The sequence below is a fragment of the Labeo rohita genome, chromosome 7 (assembly GCF_022985175.1).
Source record: "Labeo rohita strain BAU-BD-2019 chromosome 7, IGBB_LRoh.1.0, whole genome shotgun sequence".
Taxonomy (NCBI): Eukaryota; Metazoa; Chordata; class Actinopteri; order Cypriniformes; family Cyprinidae; genus Labeo; species Labeo rohita.
This window is the reverse complement of record NC_066875.1, coordinates 30,392,301-30,419,185: the sequence shown is the minus strand read 5'-3', so window position 1 is coordinate 30,419,185 and position 26,885 is coordinate 30,392,301. Positions and strand designations below refer to the sequence as shown.

The 26,885-nt window shown below is 34.7% G+C and overlaps 3 protein-coding genes across 8 annotated transcripts in view; 2 read left to right on the top strand and 1 right to left on the bottom strand.

Annotated features, from left to right (window-relative positions):
* The window catches only part of ano5b (anoctamin 5b), a 33,162-nt gene extending 26,710 nt beyond the window's left edge, over positions 1–6,452 (bottom strand). The window contains exon 1 of one of the 3 annotated variants that reach the window (XM_051115326.1): positions 6,126–6,452. In XM_051115326.1, the coding sequence (XP_050971283.1) occupies positions 6,126–6,201 (76 nt within the window). In that variant the 5' untranslated portion in view covers positions 6,202–6,452. The remainder of the gene's footprint in view (positions 1–6,125) is intronic. The other 2 variants (XM_051115324.1, XM_051115325.1) reach the window with 2 other exon arrangements.
* Positions 6,453–8,093: 1,641 nt separating this feature from the next.
* tssc4 (tumor suppressing subtransferable candidate 4) lies at positions 8,094–10,859 on the top strand. 4 transcript variants are annotated; one of them, XM_051115743.1, is made up of 4 exons: positions 8,094–8,190; positions 8,515–8,613; positions 8,905–8,923; positions 9,156–10,859. In XM_051115743.1, exon 4 carries the CDS (start codon positions 9,233–9,235, stop codon positions 10,154–10,156), a length of 924 nt encoding a protein of 307 aa, XP_050971700.1. In that variant the 5' UTR covers positions 8,094–8,190; positions 8,515–8,613; positions 8,905–8,923; positions 9,156–9,232; the 3' UTR covers positions 10,157–10,859. The 4 variants fall into 4 exon arrangements, with proteins under 4 accessions (XP_050971700.1, XP_050971697.1, XP_050971698.1 ...); XM_051115740.1 differs by having other exon boundaries at positions 8,515–8,630; XM_051115741.1 differs by lacking the exon at positions 8,094–8,190 and adding an exon at positions 8,197–8,420 and having other exon boundaries at positions 8,515–8,630.
* A 3,342-nt stretch (positions 10,860–14,201) lies between these two features.
* On the top strand, positions 14,202–26,377 carry ano9b (anoctamin 9b). Its single transcript, XM_051115739.1, has 24 exons — positions 14,202–14,449; positions 16,983–17,039; positions 17,379–17,504; positions 17,594–17,739; positions 17,835–17,884; positions 19,192–19,250; positions 19,343–19,428; positions 19,504–19,638; positions 19,780–19,873; positions 21,102–21,162; positions 21,251–21,333; positions 21,423–21,527; positions 21,609–21,773; positions 21,872–21,908; positions 22,022–22,133; positions 23,147–23,204; positions 23,355–23,452; positions 23,567–23,763; positions 23,953–24,105; positions 24,198–24,345; positions 24,450–24,563; positions 24,677–24,770; positions 24,887–24,999; positions 25,108–26,377. Exons 1-24 carry the CDS (start codon positions 14,429–14,431, stop codon positions 25,148–25,150), a joined length of 2,355 nt encoding a protein of 784 aa, XP_050971696.1. The 5' UTR covers positions 14,202–14,428; the 3' UTR covers positions 25,151–26,377.
* The last annotated feature ends 508 nt before the right edge of the window (positions 26,378–26,885 follow it).

Below are 26,885 nucleotides of genomic sequence, written 5' to 3'. Positions count from 1 at the left end.
CACCGACGGATATATGTAGATCGGGAGGCGCATTCCCTTCACAAACAAACGTAATCTACTGCATCTTCAGCAGCTCAGATGTCGGGAGTAAATGACGACCACTACATTCATTATTACATCCAGCAACACAACACCTCAATCGCTCAATTGGAGATAATCTTGTCTAACTTACATCCCTGCTCTGGCAACGAAACAAAGTGGGCGGACTGTTACAGCTGATCTGAGGTAAAACGCTCATGTCAATCAGCTATCGTTGGAGCGGCCTCTGTCAGTGTGACGCCACACCGACAGGCATCTGAGAACGGCTCAATTTGAAAAAGGGAATATTATTTTTACAGATTAATTAAAAACCGCTGCACAGATTTTTATCATTATAGGGTAGATTTGTACATACACTGCCAACACACATTAATGTTCAAGCAACATGTAAAAGTGAACTTAGCATCCAATGACCCCTTTAAGAACTGCTGCAATATGTTGTTTGCTTTAACTTAAGATCTAAATTACTGTGTTTATGAGGATCCTTCAAAGACAAGGTATTTTTGAAACATACAAGTCAGTGTATTTAACCATTCAAAGCCTATAAGGTGGCAAAAATAACTCAATACTTCCAATTCAATACTCCCACGCTCATTGAGGTCCGTCTTCACGTGCGTGACCCTCTCTTACAGTCTCTTAGGAAGCATGTGTATATAACCAAATGAGTTCTCTTTTGCTGCTGATTCTGTTTTAACAGCTTGAAGTCACTTGTTTTTAAACCACAAAGCTTAAAAATGCGTGCAAACAATACGTTTTTGTGAGCACGCAGCACAGCAACACCACATGAGCATGTAACCGCAATAGAGACGACAGTCCAAAATCTCTACCGGTCAGCAAATTTATACCAGTTAATCATGTCTACCGTTATATCACCCTCCCCTGTTTGAACCATTACCAAAATCAGAAAAATGTGCACTGATAAATAGGTCTGGTCTATCGTTGCCATTCTATGAGAAGACCAATATTTGCTCTGAGCAGAGCCAACAGGTGCTGTGTTCTCGCAGGCCTCCTCTGATCGTGCTATTATGGGTGATGATTAGGCCTACTGGGAAAGAAGGCTTTGATAATGGCACCTTTGTGTAATACTTTGAAGCAGAGAGGGAAAAAGCAGCAGTAGTGTTGATAAAACCTGTCTGGATACAAACCTGTGGCCCCCACAGTAATTTCCTAGTAAACACATCAACAGTTTTTTTTTGGTTCAGCAGATAGACTGAGATGAGCTCAGCTTGTTCAGCAGATGGGCTGAAAATATATTCATTCATATTCATTATATTCATTCATATTCACATTTCCTCAGGTATCACTTGATTCGATATAGTAGGAATATAAAGCTGAATTTTTAATCGGCTGACTGAATCAAGCTTACATCATCGCACTAGTAATGCATGACAAAACACATAACTCTCAACAGGAAGAGTGTGTTAGGAAATGCTATAGAATCAGGCCAAAGAACATTCACAGAATAGCTATTTCACATTTACAGCTACTAAACCACAATTCCAAACCACATCTTGTGTCCAGGGCAAAGTCTGTTAAAAAAAAGCTGTACAATAACACAGGAACTACTTTATCAACAGGATGCAATTGTGTCTCTGAGGAACTGGGGACTTTATTATCTCCAGCAAAACCGTGCATAGCAATAGAAATAATAACGGTGGGATCGGGAGCGGGACTGTAAATAAATTAACTGATAAATATATTCATAACCTAAAACAGACTTTAAGTCACGTACACACAAAGCAAGTCATAAATATTCATACAGATCTCCAAACTCCTGAAAGAAAACCCTGTGTCTTGCATTTTTAATATTAAATATAGAACAGATAGAATATAGAATGTTAATTTTCTTATCAATCTGTTAATCCTCAGTCATGATTATTTAAAAAACAACAACAAACACAGGATTCCTTAAACCAGAATGATCCCTTTAAGAGTTTATTTATGACTTTTACTGGGTCAGCTACTTGTTCATACAGTATGGCTGTCAAAGAGAAAACTAAATTAAAGAGCCTGTTACCATAGCAACAAATCTCACTCTCTTTCTCACTCTTTCCCAGTTACTGACAAGCATAGCCTCACTTGTTGGCTGTTGTGTGCAAGTGGTGCATCAATTAAACTGTTTTAATTCATACATGTTCTTGTATGAAAAAAAAAATCTGGTAATTTCATTTTATACTGTTTGAATAATGACTCGGGAAACCTTTGAGTAACTCTAACTAAATTAATCTTTTTACAAGAGAGGTCAAGGAAAGAGAACCACTCATGCAAACACATAAAAACAATGCAGGCACGGTGTAACAGGGAGGGCTCGGAAATCTATTCAGGGTCCACATGGGTGTCGACGTTGCACTCTTTAAAGAGGATACCATGAGGTCTGCCCTGATAAGAGACTCTGTCTTCTGTGCGACAGCCCGGGGTGACAACGCACTGATAAGCACAGAAGAGACAGCGGAACGATTCACACTGTTAGACACTACATTATGCAGTCCCTTTACAAAAACAAAAGAGTCAATAAATGTTTTTCCGCAGGACAGAAATAACACTTTGCACTGACTAAATTACTTTCTGATGATGAGAGCTCAGAATGATAAACTTCAAAATAAGGCAATAATGGCATTTTTATGTTCTAGTTGGATTATTAACAATTGTAATATGCCTTGCTAGGGGACACATTTTTTGTCTCAGCTTTTTTCCTCTCACTTTGTCAGTCGCCTTTGGTTTGCTCACTGGTGGCACTAAGGGATGATTTCAATAACGCTGTTTTAATACATTATGTTATTGTGAAAAATGCTTCACAAGTTCAGCTGAAGTGGGTCAGCCCATCCCATATCAAAAATCATAAAATTTTATATAATTATATATAATATTATATCATTATCATTAAATAATTAACTCTAATTATGTGTATTTTTTTGAACACTGAGTTGGACTAACATGAATCCATCTCGAGTTTTTAAATTAAGGTCACTTAATCATTTTCTCATTGTTCATTGTTTTGTTTGAGTGATTACCTCTATGTATTCACATCGTGAAAACACCTTTTTATTATTACTATTATTATAACTTTTACTTGGTTTAAACACAGCAGCTGTCTTTGTGCTATGGTCCACAACAAATGTTGGCTAAACAGACATTAGGAGAAACCTCAATATCTCTGCTCTAAGCTCCCTTAGTAATCGCTAGATCACATTACAAGGTACACGTGTAAACATTTTGCACATTTGTGTACCTTAGACTTAAAATTTAAGGTCAAATGTAGATCTGTTTGCAATGGGAAGGACTATTTACATTGGTCTCAAATTCTAAATTTAAGGAACAACATTCATATATAAATGTGTGTCATCTGCTGTGACTCCATCTCCTCTCGTGAATGCGTGTATGACAGTTGGTGGAAGCTAGAGATAGTTTATAAATTTTAAATATGGATGTTTTCTAAAATAACCACATCGATTTGCTTCAGGAGGCCTTTATTAACACTCTTACATAACACACCATGTGGAGTACTTTTAATGATGGCTGGATTCACTTTATTGGACTTCTATTCGACTATTGAATCTCAACAGTCATTCACTGCTATTATAAATCTTGGAAGAGGCAGGACATTTTTAAATATAGCTCTGATTGTATTCATCTGAAAGAAGAAAGACATATACCTAGTATGGCTTGAGGGTGAATAAACTGTTTAAGCTACAAAAAAGTAATTGGATTTAATTATTATCTGAGGAGTGCAATAAAATAATTTAAAAAATGACTAACTAAACAATTACAGTGATGCACAGTCATGACATGCATGCTGCAATAACAATGATGATGATAAGAAGCAATACATTACCATGCTTCAATTACTGCTGCAACAGGAAGCTTTATTGCTAACATAAAATACTGTGTGTGAACATTGTTAAGGAGCAATAATGAGCTGCCTATACCTGTGGGTTTTGAGTTGATTCTCTAAGAGAAGTTAAAACTCTTTTAGAGCTGCTTAAATGTATTCTAGACCACACTCTGCGGCACTTGTTCGTTTTACTGTGAATTAGGCACCTATGAATCAAACGCATATTAAACTCGCAAATCTTATATATATATATACACATATACACACACACACATTTATACACAAAATTGCGAGTAAATCTGTAAATCCCTCTGATTTTTCAATCACATATTGCAGACAGAATGTGAGACATGGCAGTGCAGTGCCACAGTCCCAGTCGGGAAGCATAATCAAATTACTATCCAGTGAATCACCTATGATCAGTACAAAGATTAAACAGTTGTAATGACAGACAAAGCAGGAGGGATTAGGCTGGGGTTCCCCTGAAATATAATTTAGATGATTCCCAACCAAAAGGCCACTTTCCTTACATTATAGATTTTCTCTTTCCTTTCAACCACTCCTTCCTACATTCATAACACAGGCAAACCCCGGCATCAGTCAAAAGAACTGCAGAGCAAAATAATAATAATAAAAATAATAAGTCACTTGGGCATAAACACCCACACATCTATGTGAACACAAGTCGTGGACATAAACATACACCTACATGCCTCACACTTAATAAAAGTCTCCCTTAAGCCTTAATGCTTTAACAACCATTACCCAACCTGTGCAACAAAAAGCCTCAGGGTGACAGGAGCAAAGCACTAGACCCAGGACTGATTCATTTCAGCTCTGCTCAGCTCAGTAATTCATTTTACATTATTAAAAAACAAGCCGAGTAATATCGAGTGGGATCAAACTACACTGTTGCACGACACATCTGTCACATCCCTGAGCTAAACCGTCAGCGCAGGATATTCTGTTCAGATAATACTGTATTTAGTGTAGTCATGGGGGAAAACCAGGAACGTTTCCCAAGCCCTGTGTCAGGAGGGGCCTTCTAAGGTCTGCTATTGCAAAGCCTATTGGGCATCACTCCAGATAAATGTATGTAAATGTAAATAAGTAGCACAGGTATATTTGAAGCAATAGTCAACAATACCTTGTATGGGTCAAAGTTATACATGTTTCTTTTATGGCAAAAATCATTAGGATATTAAGTAAAGATCATGTTCCTTTAAGATATTTTGTAAATTTCCTACTGTAAATACTGTATATCAAAACTTATTTTTTGATTAGTCATATGCATTGCTAAGAACTTCATTTGGACAACTTCAAAGAAGATTTTCTTTATATTGTAATTTTTTTTGTACCCTCAGATTTCAGATTTTCAAATGATTGTATCTCAGCCAAATATGGTCCTATTCTAACAAATCATACGTCAATGTAAAATTGACCCTTATGACTGGTTTTGTGGTCAAGGGTCACAAATAAGGATTTTGCTAATTGACTGACGCAACACTACAAACCCAAAAACATTCAATACTACACTGACACAAAGACTGCTCACTTCTTTTTTCACAGCACATTCCTAAAGTAGGAGCTTGATTTTTCTAGTCTAAAAATGTCCTGTGCTCAGTAGAACTGAATAAACTTTGAATGAGTCACAAAGACACCAGACATTTTACTGATTCAACATAAGGACTGTTTGCATTCCTAAGTTTAACTGGCACTGAGGCCAAGCCATGTGGCAAGCAGGAGTAATGTAAAAACTAATTAAAGGGGTGGTGCTCCTTAAACTATAATTCATACAAAGATACGTACAACAACATCTGTACTTTTTCAAAATCTGTAAGTCATGCTCATAAATGAATAATAGGACTTTTTAACGAATTCAAACCCTGATAAAATCACGCTTTCGTAATGCAGGATACAGCACGGTGCCAGGTAACAACAGCCTCTGGGTGTACACCACAACTTTTCCATGCCTTGTCATTTTAGGAACTTAGGCAGTTTTAATTTTAGCTCAACACCGCTTATATGGAAATATGTACTTTGTTTACACGTCTTTAGTTTGTTAAGGCGAACTGACCTAGCGAACATGTAGCAGTGTTTCTTTTTCATTGTTGCCAGCTGATTTAACGCCGAGGTTATTTATTTCCCTTGTCCTTTATGCTAACAACTCCCAGGATACTGACCTTCTCATTATACTTATGAATACGGCATATTAGAGTTACACAACTGTTGTAACAGGTAACAGTTTCCTTACCTTCAATCTGTGAATCCAGCGTGTTGGACATTTCTATCAAAGTGGCTTCTTTTGTCTTCCCCGTTATTCTCTTCATGTTAAGTTGGTGCGATTCTTTTCTCCCACGGGACAATGAAAAAAATCTGTAACTCAACCAGATTAATCTGCTTTGGTTTTGGCTGAGTAAGGTGCCGACCGGGATTTCCGCCTTCAAGCTATAGGATGTTAAAAAGAAGATTGTAGTGGCTAAACTGTGAATCCCTCGCTCGCTTTCTTCTCCATAACATCAATTACTAGAGCAGCAGCACTGGCGGCGGCGGCGAGCGGATGAGATGGTGAAGATGATGATGTCTTAAAGGGGAGTGGCTTTCCGTCGGCATACTCTCAGAAAATTTTTGACAAGTATTACGGGGCTCTGGGGTCGCGTTCTTTCTTTAATGTGTCTATGGCAAGTCACTTTACTACACAGTATACATTTTTTAATTAAATTCAAAATTAATCTGTAAAAGTTTACGCCTGGAAATGTCTTGTAAATGAGACTTATAGGGGGATTTGGCTGCTTTTTGTGCTCCGGCATATCCATTACGTCAATTAATGTTTAATGAAGACACACTCGGTTAGGTCGCCCGTGGTTCTATTTTAGGTTATTTGCTCCCTCTGCTGGTCATCGAGCAGATAGCAAGACGTTGGGGGTGTGTCTCAATCCCCTTGAAAGTAATTTTTTGGCATCTGTGGTTCCATAAAGAATCCTTAACATCCATAGAACTTTTTCAACCCACAAAAGATTCTTCATAGTGGTAAAAGGTTCTTTAGATTTTTTTAGATGTTCTTCATACTAGTATGAACAAAATGGTTCTTTTAAGAACTGTACACTTAAAGGTTCTGTTGGGAACCAAAATGGCTCTTCTATGGTTCTTCTATTTTTTTTTTTTTTTTTTTTTTTTTTTTTTTTAAATTAAGACAGCTTATTTAAATTAGACACATTTATTTTCACATTAAACATCACAACATTAATATAAAATGGCGTTTCACTTATTTAAATATTTATTCAATATTATTAAATATATATTAATATCTTGTATAAACCATTTTTGTATATTTGTATTATATACATTACCAGTCAAAAGTTTTTGAACAGTAAGATTTTTAATGTTTTTTAAAGACTCGTCTGCTCACCAAACCTGCATTTATTTGATCCATAGTATAGCAAAATCAGTTTTATTTAAAATAACTGTTTTCTGTTTGAGTATATTTTAAAATATAATTTGAATAATATAAAATAATCTGTGATTTCAAATTTTTAGCATCATTATTCCAGTCAAATGATCCTTCAGAAAGCATTATAATATACTGATTTGCTGCTAAAAAAAAACATGTATTATTATTATTATTATTATTATGTTGAAAACAGCTATGCAGATTTTTTTTTCAGGTTTCTTTGATGAATAGAAAGTTCAAAAGAAATCTTTTGTAACATTATCTTAGCATCCTTGCTAAGTAAAAGTATTAATTTCTACAATTTGTTTCCTTAAATATTAAACTGACTCTAAACCTGAAATTGTATTTACTCTACAACTATGATTTACCTCTGATTTACTCTACGACTATTTTAAATATCGATATTAATAAAAATGTTTCTTGAACAGTAAATCAGCATATTAAAATTATTTCTGAGGGATCATGTGACACTAAAGACTCCAGTAATAATGCTGGAAATTTAGCTTTCATGACAGGAGTAAATTACATTTTAAAATATGATCAACTAGAAAGCAGTTATTTTAAATAGTAAAAAGAAATTTCACAATATTACAGCTTTTTCTGTACTTTGGATCAAATAAATGCAGGCTTGGTGAGCTTTACAAACAGCTTCTGTTCTAACACTTTTGACTGCTAGTGTAGATTTATATATTTAAACCTTATATTATATTATATTATATTATATTATATTATATTATATTATATTATATTATATTATATTATATTATTTTTACAGAGACGTGAACAGAGAAGCGTTTCCTTTTGAAGGTAAACTACATTACCCACAAAGCATCTCTACGTAGAGCATGCGCACGCACAACAGCTAAAGGTATGCTATTGCTTATGTGAACAGCCAGATAACGAGTCAAATAACTAATCAACCTTCAAAATACTGATGCTATATTTAAATCATTTTGTTATCGTAAATTTTGTGGGGTCAAAGGGCGTTTTGAGATACTTAAGATAGTCACGTTAATCATCACAGCTAGGCGGAAAAGCAGCGTTAGCTGTCTTAACGCGTGATCAGATTATGTTACTGTTTACTGACGTTTCAGTCAAGTATATTTATTTTGTTATAATCCCTATAATTTCGCTAATTTAATAAGCAGACATGTAAAGACATCATGATTTTGTTGCATGCACGCTTATATAGGAAGAAGAGGACAACCTCAAGACTGAACGCTATGGGCATAACTTTGATCGGTACTCTGGACTCAGCGATTTTAGCTAAAATGACCAGCTCGCAGTACCTGTGAGTCTTCAACCCCAGTAAGATACCTGCATGCATCCAAACATTGTTCCAGCTGTGTAATAAATCCTCTGCTTTCTTCAAAGCAGTACCATTATGAATCATGTAAACGGCTTCATGTTAAATAACCCCAGCATCACAATAAAAAAAGGGATTTTAATCATTATATAATTAATGTTTTGAAATACATGTGCTTCAGTATCATTAGATTGCACTGTATAATGCAGATGTCATGTAACTGTATATTTACTGAGTGAAGATCTCACTGCTTTCCTCTCATTTTGGTTCCTACAGGTGTCTCAAGAACCGTTTGGTGAGCGAGTAGTTCCTCATCTTTGCTTTTCTACCCATACTTTATGTCAGTTGGTCTCTCATGAGTTTGTCCAAAACTGAACTTCAAGATCTCCGTTCTATGTATTTTATTAGCCCTAGTGATAGGTGCAGTCAATACATTTACTGTATTTTTTACTCTCAAAGTAACTGCCAGAAGATTCTGGTTAAGTGCATCACTAATGCAAGTAATTCTTCATTTCTATCATCTTTAGATCTTTCATACGGTTTCTCAGCATAAATATCCAGCTTCTAACTGTATCCCTTGACGTAACCTCTGAGTGGCAGCACGATGAGTGACTCAAAACGCAAAGAAAAGGAAGACCTCAACAGTCTATCTAATAGAGATACAATTGAACTCCCAGATGATCTTTCTCTAAGTGACTCTGACTCTGATGAGCCCATTGAGCATTTCGGCAGGAAAATTGAAGACTTGTCATCGTCCTCAGAAGATGAAGATGAGACTCCGCAGCATGTCCAGTCTGTTCCTCAAGAAAATCCCACCTTCAGACTGACAGGTGGGAGCTCTGGTTTCTGTGATCGGAGCAGGGACATCTTTGCGCAGTTGGATAGTGCTGCAAAGCTCACATCCAAGGATCTAGGAGAAGACAACATTCTCGATGGCACGTTTGCCCGTCCTGCTCCGCCATCACCTCCACAGGCAGCTCCAAGGAAGTGTGGTCCAGAGACAACCAAAAAACAACCTCCAGGTAAAAAACTCCCAGACTACCTTGAGCACCCTGAGCGCTGGACCCACTACAGTCTTGAAGATATTGCAGAAACCAGTGATAAAAAGAATAGTCAGGTTGCTCATCAGTATATACAAAGCCTTCAAGACAGCAAGAAGTCTCAGAAAGACACAACTGAGACTTTCACTCCAGCTTTCAACCAGGATCATAGCAGCAAAAGTGAGAATAAGATTGTGTTCACTAAACCCAAGATTAAAGATCAGAGTGGGAGCAAACTTGATCATGCCAAGAAGGAAGAAGTTGGACTTCAACATTTGGATGACAGACAAGAGACCGATGAAGGACAGGATCGTCCTCTTCAGCACCACCACAGCTCATGGGAGAATAAAGAGAAAAAAAGAAAGTGGGGGACTGAAAAAGAGGAAGAAGACAAAAAGGTGCCTGGTGTTGTCTTCAACAGCAGCAAGAAAGTAAATCGCAAACACTTCCGTAAAACGCTTGAAGATGATGAAGGTGGCACAGAGTGAGCGCTTTGAACGTAAATACTTAGAACTACTGTTTCAGTGTTCATGTACTTCAAATTTACTGTTTTGTATAAAGTTGTTTGACTCTCTATGTATCATAGTTTTGGTTGTATAATCCATGAAAAGCTCTTGCTGTCATATTGTGCAACAGAATAACATACATATCTATCGATTTGAAACTTGTCTGTAGCGGTATCTGTGTTTTAGTGTGTATACAATTATTCTGAGGCTCTTTGTCAAATTTTTATTATCACTTTTCATGAATAAATTTGACTTATGTACTTTGCGATCACATTAAACAAGTGGGCTTTGTCTTAATGCTGGTGAAAATGTAAAGCTCAATGTTTTGCATGGCCACATGTTGATTGATCATGAACAATGCAAATTAGGGGATGAATTCTGCTTCTGGTACAGTAGCAAGGTTACAACACCCATTGACATTGAGTTTGACAATGACAACTTCCTACTTTTTGTAAATTAAATTAAATAAAATTAAATTAAATGGGCAGTGCTTATATATATATATATTGTTGGGGAATATCTAGTTACATGTAACGGAATTACGTAATTTAATGACAAAATAAATGTTACTGTAATTAGTTACAGTTACTGAGAAAAAATGCGTATTAAATTACAGTTACTTTTGATAAATGCCAGTGATTACAAAGGGGATTACATCTGAATTTTTTCACACACCCACCCCCACTTACAGATTTAATTGACTTTTCGTAATTGCATTGACTACTCAAAATGAGACACCGATGTTTCAGGAGTTTAGGACACAGTATAGGACACATGCGTATTCAATTCGATGTTTTATTTCCTTTTTGGGTTTTTGGGTCATAACTATGCAAACATTTGATTTCAAACCCAGTATCATAGCTATTAAACTATTTCTTGTTATGATGTTATTTATGTTATGATTTTGTTATGACATATAGAGCAAGTGTGCTCACAGTGACCTGAGTTTGATTCCCATCTCGAGGTCCTTTGCCGATCCCGCTCCCCTCTCTCCTCCCAGCTCTTTCCTGTCATCTCTCTACCGTCCTATCACAATAAAAGGCATAAAAAGACGCAAAAAATAAGTAAAAAAAAAAAAGTCTGAATTTGTGGTGGCTGTGCTTTAAATTAAATTATTACACAGCTCAGGCTCATTCAGGGCAACTTAAGTCAGTCCTATATGCTTGATAATTTTTCTTGGTGGAAGCTTTTTTGCGTTTTGTGGTTAGCTAATAAAATATTACTTGCTCTATTGTTTCATGCAAACAGCTGCTGACATTTTTTTTTTGTATACTGTAATCGATTATAAGATAACTAACAAACTAGTACTACTACTTATTTATGTGGTGAAATGTTGTGTAAGAAAACTGGTATGACTGCACTGTATCCCTAAAATGTCTAGTTTGAACTTGCCGTTTGCTAGCAACTGATTTGTTCATTGGAGCTTTGCGTTGAAATATTTCAACTCAGACCAGTGTTTCGTGTCTAATAATTGACACAAAACATCTAAGTAATCTATCAAGCAGCTGTGTGAGGTAATGTCCATTCAGCCAGTTGTTATTGCAAAGTAAGAATGTATATTATCCCTTACTTATTATAATCTTAATTCAAGTGTTAAAGAATTTTGACAGTAATCAGTGTTGAGTGCTACTGTAAGGTGAACTCTGCCTGGTTTAAATGTTTCAAAATCATTAACAGGTGAAAATATCAGAAATTTAGAAAAGTAATCAAAAAGTAATTAAAAGTAATAAGTTACTTTAATAAGGTAATTGAAAAGTTACACTACTTATTACATTTTAAATCAAGTAACTTGTAATCTGTAACCTATTACATTTCCAAAGTAACCTTCCAACACTGTGTGTATATATATATATATATATACATACACACATATATGTATATATGTATGCATTTATTTGATCAGAACGACAGAAAAAAACAGTAGTGGTGAAATAATATTGCAATTTAAAATAACAAATATAATAGTTTTCTATTTGAATATATTTTAAAATGTAATTTATTCCTTATAAGGAATAAAAAGTCAAAAAGAAAAGCAGTTATTCAAAATAGAAATGTGTTGTAACAATATACACACTACCGTTCAAAATTTTGGGGCTACATTTTTTTCTTTCTTTTTTTTTTTGAAGTAAATTAATATTTTACTCGGCAAGGATGTGTTAAATTGTGTGTTAAATATATATACACAATGCCTTCAAGTATTATTTTTTTCACGTTTTGTAATGTTGCAGCCTTATGTTAAACTGCTTTAACTTTTTTTCCCCACATCTTATATTATATTATAACCAAACAGTCTACACTCCATACACTGTAATGACAAAGTAAAAAACATGTTTGTAGCAACTTTGCAAATTTATTAGATATAAAAAACTGAAATGATTCCATTGCATCAGTGTTCTGGGACACTTAAAATTGATCTCAGGAGCATTCATTTCACTTTTAGATGTTACTACACTTTGAGTGGAGTTAACCTGTGGCAAATTTATTTGAATGAATATAATAAAAGGTTCAACAGCTGAAAACGCATATCAGAGCAAAAACCCAGCCTTGAGGTCAAAAGAACTGCCTGTAGAGCTCAGAGACAGGACTGTGTGAAGGCACGCATCTGGGGAAGAGTTCAGAATAAATTCTGCTGCATTGAGGGTTCACAGAAGCATGTAGTCTTCATTATTCTTAATGGAAGAAGAATGAAACAACTAGGACTCTTCCTAAACCTGGCCAAACTGAGCATTCGATGGAGAAGACTCTTGATTAGACTGGTGACTAAGAAGCTGATGGTCACTCTAGTTGAGCTCCATGATCATATATGCAGATGGGAGAAACTTACAGAAGGACAAACATCACTGCAACACTCCACCAATCCGGTCTTTATGGCGGTATGGCCAAACTCAATCCTCAGTGAAGACACATAAAAACCAAGTTGGAATTTGCAACAAAGCACCTAAAGAACTCAAGATCCTCTAGTCTGATGATCCTTAATTCCAAGCATCATGTTTGGAGGAAACCAAACATGATGCTTGTTATTTAAAGCGCTTTAACGTAAGGCTGAAACTTAACAAAACATGAAAAAAATGATTAAAATACTTTTGCAAGGCACAGTATATCCCTGCTGAAACAAACAATAGACACATCACAAAATTTGTAATGGTTTTACTGGTTATAATTGGATTTAATGAAAACTGTAATGGACCCTGTTGGTCTCTACTGGTAATTGGCCACCTTCTATTGGTGGCTTGTTAAAACCAATAAATTCTAATAGAATATGTCTCAAAACACACTACATTTTTAATGGTTAAAAGTTGATGGTTTGTAATGTTTGTAGTGGTATTAGTAGTGAAAACCATTAGAATTTTCTGTGATGGTTCTATTGTCTTTTTCAGCAGGGATGTTATCCTGCTAAACCAAAAAAAGTATAAAAGTAAAATTTAAAGTAGAATTTGTTGGAAAAAGTCATGTAGTCATGGGAAATACACATTTTTTGTAGAACATTTGAATGCAATTATATATGAAGAGTTTAGATCCAAAACCAGCTAAAAGCATCTCGGTCAAAAATGAGATAATGGTACTGAGTGAATGCTCTCGACACATATTATACATCCATCAAATACTTTTTCTTCAAACTTGCTAAAATGGCAGCCTCAGCCCAATCAGAAGTACCAGTACTTACATAGAAACCTATACATCTGAGCCTGATAAAAATGCATTTTTTAAAGAAAGACGTCAGGTGGATACAGTTGACGTGAAATAATAATTATTATTCCAAAAGAATTGTTTTACCGGATTTAAGGGGGCAATCTGGTAGCCTAAAAAAATACATAGGAATGATAACTATGACCAAATTCTAACAACAACTCAAGAGCTCAATGACAGTTGGCAGTAACGTGAACTGTAGTTATTATAGTTGTTTGATGTCCTTGTAAGGAGGAGGTGGAGTGGAGTTTCGATCTCTTGTTATCAGTATTGATATGTGTGTAGGGCCAGTAAAAAAATAAGCCTCAGCCCCGCCCTTCAACAGAAAGCGATGACGTCTGTCCTCTCACCTGTAATGGTAAATGGCATAATACCGTCGTGGTTGCGGATTTCTTAAACATGAGTTGCGAAATACGGAAGTTCACACTGCTTTCGTTCGGTCTCTAGTTAGTTTTATTTTCTCTCAGTAGTTAGAGCTGGTCTCCGGCTATGTGGGGATAAAAGAAGAGACTCTGACGTCAGTCTACCCGAACTTCACTGAACTGCTTGGAAAACTTTGATCGGAGGATGTTCTTCAGTAATCGAGAGGTACAGTTTGTGTGTGTTTGTGTGTTGCAGGTTTCGCAGGTGCATAGGTAAAGGCCTGTCTATTAAGTTAGAGCTATTTAGAAAGGGAGTTGTGTTGTTTCGTCATTTACAGTTAAATGTACAGTTTATACCTTTAAACATGTACTTTTCAGTACGGAAGACAGAGGAGTAGCAGTTTCTGTTGCACTCACTCTGTCGTATACATCACTGGTTTTCACCACTACTAATATTACTGTAACAATAGGTTCCACAACATATAGAGAGGCAAGTTACAGTAACAGTATATCCCATAACACTGGAGGTACATGTTTTTGTTTACAGTCTTCTGTCAAGCAAGACTAAACTTTGTTATGACTATTTTATTTTTTTCTTAGTAAATGACTGTGTGATGGGATGTATAACTGTCTCATGTGGATTTTTAAAATGTGCATAGTGTAGTTATTTCAGACAGGTATAACCACATTATTTAGGAGGGATGAATGTCCTCAGAAAAGGACGAACTCTTCTGAGGAACACTCACCCGACCTGAACGTCTTGTTGGTGAGAACTTTCAGGTGTAAGACTTTGCTGTGACTGTAAATATAATGTTTGTGTACACTCATGTTTTACTTAGACAACTCATTCATTTGCTGCTGATAGCTTTAATCTTGTGTGATGCATAAAAATGATTTATTACGGATTAGATGGTTTAGACTCATTATTAATGAATGTTGCAACAGAGTAAAATTATCACGTTTGTGTTGCGTAAAATGTGTGCAAAAACTTAATGAATAATGTTGCTGTTGTGGTCGAACAGGTTATTTGTCATGAGGCTGCGCTGTGTCTTTGAACATCATAAAGCAAGAACATACTTTAATTATTGTGACTTAAGTTAATGATTATGTAAGGCAGAGGTGAGGAATCAACATCCATGTTGTTAGTGGTTCCTTCTGTCTTTCTGACACAAACAAACACAAACTCAGGCATTTGTAGTTCTATAAAAGGCTGCTCAAAGACATGTCTTGACTTGTAAGTCATACCAGCACCAACAGATGCAGTCAAAGAGAATGTAGAACATGAAAAAGAAAGCAAGCTCTTTTCATATCTTTTAATAGTAACAGTGTTAAAAAGATATGGATAATCTCATAATATACACTACCAGTCAAAAGATTTTGAATGTTTTTTAAAGTCTCTTCTGCTCACCAGTCTTGCTTTTATTTGATCTAAAGTACAAAAGCAAAACAAAACAATTTTGAAATATTTTTACTATTTAAAATAACTGTTTTCTATTTGAATATATTTTAAAATGTCATTTATTCCTGTGATCAAATCTAAAATTTCAGCATCATCATTACTCCAGTCTTCAGTGTCACATTATCTACCAGAAATTATTCTAATATGCTGATTTGCTGTTCAATAATTATTACTATTATTATCAATATTTAAATAGTTGAGTACATCAGTACAGTACATTTGATGAATGGAAAAATACAAAGATCAGCATTTATCTAAAATAAAAAGCTTTTGTAACATTATACACTATACCATTCTTTTTGGGAAAGAAATTATAGAAATTAAAACTTTTATTTAGCAAGGATTCTTTAAATTGATCAAAAGTGATGATAAAGACATTTATAATGTTAAGATTTCTATTTCAGATAAATGCTGTTCTTTTGAACTTTCTATTCATAAAAGAAACCTGAAAAAAATCTTTTCTTTTTCTGTTTTCAACATAATAATAATAAATGTTTTTTGAGCAGCAAATCAGAATATTAGAATGATTTCTGAAGGATCATGTGACTGGAGTAATGATGCTAAAAAATTCAGCTTTGAAATCACAGGAATAAATTACATTTTATAATATATTCAAATATTTTAAAATGTTACAGTTTTTGCTGTACTTCAGATCAAATAAATGCAGGCTTGGTAAGCAGAAGAGACTTTTTTAAAAAAACATGAAAAAACTGGCTGGTAGTGTAGTTCCCATCCTATCAGCGTTGATTTCTATAAAAACACATGGTCTCTGAAAGATTGTAATTGAGCTACAGATACACCAAAAATCTAAAACGTTTGGTAACATAAATGTATATTCATTTAATAATAATAATAAAGAAAGCGGAATTATAAATTATACTGTCAGCATATCAATATGAGTAAAAATCTTAATTGTAGAAAAAAAGACTTTTGGATCCCACTGTACAGTAATATGGTCATTTTGCTTTTTTACATTATAAAGCAGGTTAGTCAAGTATTACTGACCAGCTGTCACTGTAATATAACTTGCACGAAGATGGGTTAGAAATTTGTATTTCAATTAAGATAACGTTTGGCTTCGCAAACAAATGTAAGTTTGCACAATGCACATTTTCCTTTACAATATGTCATTTAAAGAGATTGGGTTGTTTTATTGTAAGTACATAGAGACAGCTTCTGCTGTCCTCAAGATGTAGAATTCTAATTCTGACTGAGGGAGTTTACACTGAAATGAAACGTTTTATACAGTTTATGCATATAGACTTCTTTACCTATTCTTTGTAATTCTTGTGTATTGCAGGACGATGTGCCTCTGCACGAGCTGGACAATGGAAATGAGCCTTTGCTTCCATCACAGGTAAAGAAACCATGTGAGGTCAACTGGCTTCAATACCACAGTCACCACAGTCACATTTCTACATGAGCACATGTTCAGTTATGATACGTACACATGCAAAGCACATGAGGATGTTATGTCTTACCACACTGTTGTATTAATGCGACATTCACATCATCATTTTCCTGCATGATCTAAACTTCCTGAAAAAAAACAAAGGACAGTCACAGACACAAATACTGGCACAAAACCAACTGTCAAAAATAATATACTCAAACGTGATCAATAATTGATATTCACAGAAAAATAGCATGTCTTTCTGTCTTAACCTAGCTGTTTCTGCATTTGTTTTTCATTCAGCGTAACTCTCCTCGATTATATGACTATGTCCTGGTGGCTGATAAAGTGGAGGACATGGAGGACCAAATATTCAAGAAGCAAGATGCCTTTATCTGTGAACTAAAACAAAAGGACATTAAAGTGACTGTATGTTATGTCACCGTCACACACACTAGTATTGTGTCTTTCAGTTAAATTTGACTGTCCTACTCAACACTCTCATTATTGTTGAACAGAGAATTGACCATCATGCAAAGGTGTTCTTCGGCATCTGTGCACCTGAGGAGATATTTGCGAAGTACAAGTATTTGCTAAAGGTGTCTGATGCCTGTAATTGGAGCGGAGAGCAAAAGTGTGACTTGTCTGTCTCACTCTGCACCAGGTGAGGTGCATCTTCACTGTGCTTAAATGCATTTTAAATCTGTTCAATCCATTCAAAAGCTTTTTTAATGAGTTTCTATTTCTGTGTTTTTACAGAATCAGGATTGTCCACTTTGTCTTATACAATACGTTTATAGGATCAGGAGGTAAATTTTCCTATTACAAAGCTCCTGTTCTCTCTGTCTTTCATTTTTACTTTCAGTTACTATTTTTGTCCTATTGTTGTCATATCTCATCCCGAACCTGAAACTAAAAACTTTCACTACCTTATAAAAGTTTGGGGTCACTAACATTTATTTATTTATTTATGTATATTTACCCTGCTGGAGAAAGTTTAGGATCAGTAAGATTTTTAATGGTTTTTAAAGACGTTTCCTATGCTTATCAAGGCTGTGTTCATTTGATCAAAAATACAGAAAAAAATGTGTTATTGTGAAATATTATTATGATATAAAGCAATGCTTTTCTATATTAATATAGTTTAAAATTTAATTTATATCTGTAATTAAATTCTAAGAATTTTCGGAATCATTACTCCAGTCTTCAGTGTCACATGATCCTTCAAAAATCATTCTAATACGCTGATTTGTTATCAGTGCTGGAAACGGTTGTGCTGCTTAATATTTTTTTTGGAACCTGCGATACTTTTTTTTCAGGATTCTTTGGTCAATAAAAGCTTAAAAGGAACAGCATTTATTTAAAAACAGAAAGGTTTTCTAACAATATACAATACTGTTAAAAATTTTGGGGCCAGTAAATTTTATTCTTTCTTTTTTTTTAACAGAAATTAATACTTTAATTCACCAAGGATGTGTTAAATTAATAAAAAGTGATAGCACAGATTTATATTGTTAGAAAAGATTTATATTTTATATAAATGCTGTTTTGTTTTGTTTTTTTACTCGTTATTTATCAAAGAATCCTGAAAAAAAAAGTTCCAAAAAAATTATTGGCAGCACAACTGTTTCCAACATTGATAATTCTAATAATAAATCAGCATATTAGATATATAATAATTATATTATATAGACTATATAATTATATCTTGAAGTTAGTGCAGTTAAATCGATTAATCACATCCAAAATAAATGTTTAAATACGTTTTTGTGTGTGTATTGTGTATATGTATATGTATATATAAATACACACACATACATGTATATATTTACTATATATATATGTATATATTTATATATACATATATATATTGGATGCGATTATTTGCGATTAATCAATTTGACAGCACTACAAGTTTAAGCCTTTTTATTTATAGAAGAAGAATAGGTGTAATGTGAAACTAAATTTAAAATTTGCCTAAGCGCATATTAAAAGGCCCCATAAATAAATAAAAACACCTATTCATGTTCAATTTTTTTTAGGAAATATTGAAAGGGACAAGAACTGAGCCTCTCTAATATAATCAATGTCTCTATCCATTGTTTTACATTGTAAGAGGGCCTTACAGAGCTGTTGTGTCAAGGTGCTTTTGAGTCCATCTTCTGTCTGCATGAGGTAAATGTCTTTCAGCCCTTATTTGTTAAATTCATCTACACTGTAACCTGAGCTTTTTATTCTAAGAGGTTGTGTTAAACATTGTACTTCAGAAACAAGAGCAGAAAAAACTAAAGAAAAAGTGGGCAAGCTGGTTGGCAGTCATGAAGCTTTTTCAACAGCCTGTCACTGATATCAAGTAAGTTCTCTTTGTTCTTGTTCTTCTTCCTTCATCATCATCTATTTTTTAAACACTGTTTACATGTAATTTTAGGGACTATTTTGGGGAGAAAGTGGCACTGTATTACCTGTGGCTGGGCTGGTACACACGCATGCTCATCCCTGCAGCTGTTATTGGTATTGTTGTGTTCTTGTACGGCCTTGCCTTCTTCAATACAAGTCCACTCATGTGAGTATATTTAGAGCAAACAGATTCACATGAGTGTTGAGGTGTAGAGACAAATGACAGATCAGACTAATCTGATCTAATCTACACCTAATTATCTCTAAACTGTTGTTGGTGTGTGTGTACTATGGTGTGTTGTTACAGTCATGAAGTCTGTGACTCCGACATCATCATGTGTCCAAGATGTGACATAGGATGCAGTGTGTGGAACCTGTCTGACACCTGTTCATATGCCAAAGTCAGTGAATAAACAAGTCATTGTGTAATTACAGTTCAGCACTTTTCAACACTATTGACTTATATAAGATACTACCAGTCAAAAAAATTTTTAAGAATGTTTTTTTTTTTTTTTTTAAAGAAGTTAAGTTTTCTGCTCACCAAGGCTGCATTTATTTGATCCAAAATACAGCAAAACAGTAAAAGTTTGAAATATTTTTTACTACTTAAAATAACTGTTGTCTATTTGAATATATTTTAAAATGTAATTTATTCCTGTGATCAAAGCTACATTTTCAGCATTATTACTCCAGTCTTCAGTGTCAAATGATCCTTCAGAAATCATTCTAATATGCTGATTTGCTGTTCAAGAAACATTATTTATTATTATTATCAATATTTAAAAAAGTTGACTACATTTTTTTCAGGATTCTTTGATAAATAGAAGGATCCAAAGATCAGCATTTATCTGAAATAAAAGGTTTTTGTAACATTATACACTGTACCGTTCAAAAGCTTGGAGTCAGTATAATGTTTTTTTGTTGTTGTTGTTTTGTTTTTGGGGGAAATAAATAATAGAAAGTAATACTTTAATTTAGCAAGGATTGATCAAAAGTGATGAAAACATTTATAATGTTACAAAAAAATTCTATTTCGGATAAGTGCTGTTCTTCTGAACTTTCTATTCAACAAAGAAACCTTAAAAAATTCTACTCTGCTGTTTTCAACATAATAATAATAAATGTTTTCTGAGCAGCAAATCAGAGTATTACAATAATTTCTGAAGGATCATGTGACTGGAGTAACAATGCTAAAAATTCAACTTTGTAATCACATGAATAAATTACACTTTTAAAAATATATTCAAATAGAAAACAGTTATTTTAAATAGTTAAAATCTTTCAAAATTTTACTGTTTTTGCTGCACTTTGTATCAAATAAATGGTTGGGCTTGGGACTTGAGAGACTTCACAAAACATAAAAAACTACTTGACTGGTAGTGTACAACAGTTAATAATGTTGAGGAGTGCTGAATATTATCGCACTCTATTGTTCAAAAGCTAAGGTTTTTTTTTCTATGTAGTACATTATAGCTGAATAAAAGTATTAACTTCTTTCAAAAAGAAATTTTACTGACCCCTAACTTTAAATAGTATTGTGTATTCAAAATAAATGCCACTATTTTCTGCCAGTGCTTCTCTGTGTCACCTTAAACTAGTTGTGTTAACAAAGTAAATCCTTGCTAACAGGTGAGCCAACTATTTGACAATGAAGGGACGGTGGCTTTTGCCATGTTCATGGCCATTTGGGGTGAGTTTTTGCCATTTAGCAAAAATGAAATGCATATTTCTATGTGATATGACATAGACGCTGAAGTACTGTGATGTTGTTTGACTAGCAACTCTGTTCTTGGAGCTGTGGAAGAGACATCGAGCTCTGTATGTGTCAAAGTGGAAAGTGTATGACTGGTGCGAGGAGGAGGTAGGGTCATCACTTTTTTTCTCATCATCACTTTTAGCATATCTAATGTACATCTTCTAATGGAGCCAAATATCTTGATCTATGCACAGGAAGAATTGATTTTGGAGATTGTAAATAACCCTCAGTGTAAGCCAAAAGAGTTCAGACATTCCTATCTGCGCAGCATCGTGGTGCTTCTTTTGGTGACATTAGTGGTGAGAAACTTACTTTCACTTTCTGCTTACATATACAAGCAAATAATGTAACAAATAATGATGTATCTTCATTGTGTTCAGCTGGTGGTGATCATAGGTCTGACCCATGCTCTGGTCATCTGCCGTGTTTTAACTGCAATATTGCTGTCCAAAAGCGATTGGGACTTTCTGCGTGATCATGCCACCACAATAGCCATGTTATCTGGAGCAGTGCTGCACTACATTACTATTCAGGTTATGACTCGGGTAAGTACTGATAGATAATATGTCTAACTAGAACAAAAAATTGCTTGTTAAAGAACATGGGTCTTTTGGAAGAAAATAAGGGATTGATTTCTTTTCAGGTCAACAAAATTGTGGCCTTCAAACTGTGTGAGTTTGGTGGGTATTAAATTTGTTTTGCATGAAATACATTAATATTAATATTAATGTTGCATGACATTAATAAACTGAAAAACTACCGGTACTAAAATGTAATACCTGTTTATCTGCAGAAAAGACCCGCTCTTTTGCAGCCACAGAGAAGCACTTCACAGTGAAGATGTTCACATTTCAATTCTTCACTCTCTTCTCATCTCTATTTTATGTGGCATTCTTTCTAGGAAGGTAATTATGCATACGTGTATTTACTTTTGTTAGGGCTGGGTCTTGATTTTAATCGTTTCTCATTTTCACGAAACAATATCGATTCCTAAATCCTATGAATCGATTAGTCTAGCCTGTTTTCAGTTAATGAATGGAACACTGTAGCACAAATCACAATAAGCTTTGTGCTTTGTTACTTTTGAGACGAAACACATCTCAGATTTCAAATTCTGTCCATTTTATTACAATATTCAAACAATAAATGGCATTTTGCCGCAGTTTAATGTGGAGTGACAGATCGCTGTAGAGCCTCTGTTCGAGAGAAGCGCACTTGAACTAATTGTCTCCTCCGCTTTATTACCAGTTTCAGCACAAAATAAACATGAATAAACATCCGAAGGTATGTTAAACGAAAGAGTACAACTTACTGAAGTTGGTCTTTCAACTGCGCCACAAAGACGTTAATATAACAGCTTATGAACAATGCCACATTTACCTCAGAATAAACATATTCAGTGGCCATAAGCTTGTTAGTCCGTTAGAAAAGTGCTTAATATATGCACCATACAACATTATTTTTGTAACTGTTCTTCAGTGTTTAACTTATGTTTGAATAAATCGGCCAAGTTTTAATGACAGCCACCAGTTAAATGTTTGCATTTCAAAAAACGAACTGGAGTAGAAATATAATTATGTAATTGTTACTTTATTATTATAAAAACTTCACAAAGTGTAATTTAAGCATTTGTATGCAAATCAGCTAATTTTAACCTTCAATATTATAGTAATGTACCAACTGACTCTTATTTACAGCATTAGTTGAGAGATAGTTTTTTTCCTTGAGAAAAGTTGGCTTGTACTGTACCTGATATATATCCAAAATAAGCCATATTGAATTGAATCTGAAATCGATTGCAAGCTTGTGAATCAGAATCGAATGGAACTGAGAAATTTGTGTCAAAACCCAGCCTTAGCTTTTGTAGCTATTTACTCTTATGGCAGGCTTTTTAAACGTCTCTTTATGCTGTTCTTAGGATCAATGGCTATCCAGGAAAATATGTTCGAATTGCAGGGGAATGGAGACTAGAAGAGGTAAAAGTCATGCCAGTATTTCTTTTTTTTTTTTTTTACATTACATTTATATTTTAGAAATGCATATTCAGCTATATTTATGTAGACATTTATTCAAAGCGTGATTCTAATCTCGAACTCTAACTGCAAACAAAAATTTCTGTGATTTAGTGTCATCCAAGTGGCTGCCTTACAGATCTCTTCATCCAGATGGCTGTTATTCTGGTGCTCAAACAAACAATCAACAACATATTCGAGTTCACAGTGCCGTAAGTGTTTTCTAAAACCAAAAAAAGATAACATTTTTCCAGAATAAAAATATTACAGTATTTAATGGACTTTTTGGATTTTTCATTCTCTAATTTCTTTGTTGGTTTCTACAGCTGGTTAAAGCTGTGTTTTAAGCGGACGAAAGCCAAGACGGTGAGCAAAAAGTGTGGTAAATGTTGCCGGAAGGCATGTCGAGAAGAGGAGGGCAACTTTGACCCATGTGACCCCTGCAAGCTTCGTAACTGGCTGGAAAATTATGACCTCAGTGAAGTTAATGCTTTCAGCTTGTTTAATGAGTTTCTGGAAATGGGTTCGTATCTTTCTCAATTACCTGTCTTACTAGTTTTACAGTACCCCACTGACTTACCAATAACATCTTTTTATTAATTTTAGTTTATGTTTTGACATTTACAGTAGAGCCACACGCTTTATTTTTTTTTGTGGTAATGTTCCCATGCTATTAATATCCACTAACTTGCACTGTTCTCTGTGTCATTAGTTCTTCAGTTCAGTTTCACCACCATTTTTGTGGCTGCCTTCCCTCTGGCTCCCTTATTGGCCCTTATCAATAACATTTTTGAGATCAGACTGGATGCCATCAAGATGGTCAGCCTCGAGCGCCGCCTAGTGCCCAAAAAGACAAATGACATTGGTAAATAGCTGCTGTATTTGTGTAGTGGTGCCGACGCGTATGTCAGTTTTCATCATTGAATAAACATTGTAGATTGTGTTTTCCTGTGCCAGGTGTGTGGACTAGAATATTAGAAGCTGTTGGAGTGATGGCTGTCATTGCTAATGGACTAGTGATTGGGATTTCCTCTGACTTCATACCCCGTCTGGTGTATCGTTACCATTATGGACCTTGTGCTACCAGCAATAGTACAAGCCTGGAGTGAGTAGTAAACCAAATAAACTTTTTTTTAATCTCACCACAGCTTATTGGCAAAAAAGTGTAAAAACAGAGTATCTGAGTGCATTTATTTTGTCTGATTACAGCTGTATGACAGGATATATCAACAACACTCTGGCAACAGCATTCCTGTCCAATCCCGAAGTGAGAAAGGACTTCGAGTATTTGTTAAAGAGTGGATATAATATTACGAGCTGCAGGTGACACTTGTTTTGTTGGTTTTGATATACCTTTTAATAATGAAGATGAACTTAATTGGTTGGTTCATATCTTACAGTGTCATTGAACTGAATGTGTATCATGTATTCAACAGTTATAAAGACTACCGCAGTGATGAAGACCAGAGTCTCACGTCTCAATTTTGGCTCATTCTGGCACTCCGCTTTGCTTTTGTTATTCTGTTTGAGGTACAATAATTAGAGCTGTTTAACTTAAACTTCTGTTTTATTTTCTGGATCTTTTAACACCGTGTTCATTTTCGCTTAAACATTGGCTGACATCTCTTGTGCTTCTCTTTGCTCAGCATGTAGTGGTGATGTGCAAATTTATTGCTGCCTGGTTTATACCTGACAATCCCATCAGAGTGAAAAACGAGAGGCTAGAGGACAAACTGAAAAGACTGCAAAAGGAACTTCAGTAAGTATTTTCTCACTGCTTTGCATTCATTGTAGACTTCTATTAAAATATTTAACAACTCCTCTCTGTGGTGCTTATTAACTGTTCTTATTTTTCTGTCTCTAACAGTGAAGCAAATGCAATATATTCCAGCAAATGCACTGAGGTGTGAATGATGAAGGTTCAAACCAGATTCTTTTATATTGGAGATATGAAAACCTGACTTCCGTGTGCACAACAAGACTTGACACAAGGAAGAAATCGGTATTTGACTGAGATCACTGCAACCGTACGTGGGATGCATCTCTTCACTACTTTCAGAGCCATTTTTGGAGCTTTGCTCTCTTTGCAGTTTACAGTTTTCCCTTAAGATGAGTCATATTTGCTGTGCTTCGGAGGGGATACACCATGCATCTTTTTGGTTGCATCATTAATTATATTTCTGAGCAATGAAAGAAAATTTGCCTTTTTTTAAAAAAAGAACTGTGAACATCGGACAGTTGATGCATTTTTATTTAGTATGAAAAATTCCAACAAGCCTAAATGTATCCATTAATTTTGTCACCTAAAATGTTATTTTACGATGATTTATGTTGCCTAGATGAATATTTATAAATTTTGATGTTTACTTTTAAAAAGTAAGAAAGTTTCAAATATTCTTTGGCTTCCCTGACTTTTTGTGTAAATGCAACAACCTGAATGTGACATAAAAGTATGTGTTTGTGTCCGTGGCTTTTCTAGACAATTGTCTTTCTCATTGAATATAAATATATTTTGATATTGTATTTTTGATATTGCCCTGTTGATGTACTAATTAATTGGGTTCCAGGAATGAAGTAATGGGATGAAATAAATGTTGAAGTTGAAATAAAACTGCCAACATTTTTTCCTCCTCAAGGTGTCAGTAGATATGCATGTCTGCACTGCTGAGTTGCTTCAGACAAAGAATGAATACTTCTATTGCACAAAGACATTCCATAGTTACTTGGCCAGTGTGTTTTGTCTTATTCTGTCAGTTGCTTAAGATAAGCCAAGTTATATTAGGTTATTTCCCACTACATAATTTTGCAAGGATTTGATAGTAGAAATAATAGTAAATAGAATGTGAAGAAAGCTTGTTCTTTCTTTCTTTTTTGTTGTCCTAAAATATTCACAATCGTCCTTTTTTTATGTATCTTCTAATAGTCTTTGTAGATTAATGTAAGTGTAGAGATGAGACAGCTCTGAATTTTGAATTTCTATATAAAATGTCATCTTTTTATACTCCTTTTTTTTTAAAACTACTGCTTCCTCTAAATGTTGCCTGGTCACACATGGGGAACTGAGTAATTTCATGTGTGCATATTTTTGTGGCTGCGTTGCGCTTTTCTGTTCAGCCAAATGTACTTGGCTCATACCACTCAAACCAGATATGCATAAAATGTGGAGTGCCTTTGTAATTTAAAGACATTAAAGGTCTTAATCTTCCTTTTTAATTACCATTTTCCTTTCACGGGTGAACTCTTGGATTTTACTTTTGTCGCTGAGAATATTTTGTCTTTAATGTTTAGAGAATAAACAGTTAGAACAATTTCTCTGTTAGGAAAAATGCTGGGCAGAAGATCTTTAAAAACAAACATTGTGCTCTCTGTTTTTTCACTCTCTTCATCCACTGAACTCTGAGCAAAGTCAGGCCAAAGCTCTTTGTCAGCGTTTTACAATTCAGTCTCTATATTGAAGAAAGAGCTGTTTTGGTCAGTGGTTGCTCAGGATGTTCCCATGCACTCAACTGAAGACCTCAACAATTGTACACTGACCCATAATGCATTCCAACCTATCAGCCATTACCCTCAAGAAGCCTTCCAAAAAAGAAGAAAGAGTTGAGTGTGCATGTACAAGACTTTTTTGTATCAGTTCCCTTTTTGAAG

Bases quoted from the DNA above. Each gene is read 5' to 3' on its own strand.
- tssc4 (XM_051115743.1), top strand. From the start codon at position 9,233: ATGAGTGACTCAAAACGCAAAGAAAAGGAAGACCTCAACAGTCTATCT.
- ano9b (XM_051115739.1), top strand. From the start codon at position 14,429: ATGTTCTTCAGTAATCGAGAG. The intron at 21,774-21,871 runs GTAAGTACTGAT...ATTTCTTTTCAG, and splicing joins CTATTCAGGTTATGACTCGG to GTCAACAAAATTGTGGCCTT. The intron at 24,106-24,197 runs GTAAATAGCTGC...TTCCTGTGCCAG, and splicing joins CAAAAAGACAAATGACATTG to GTGTGTGGACTAGAATATTA.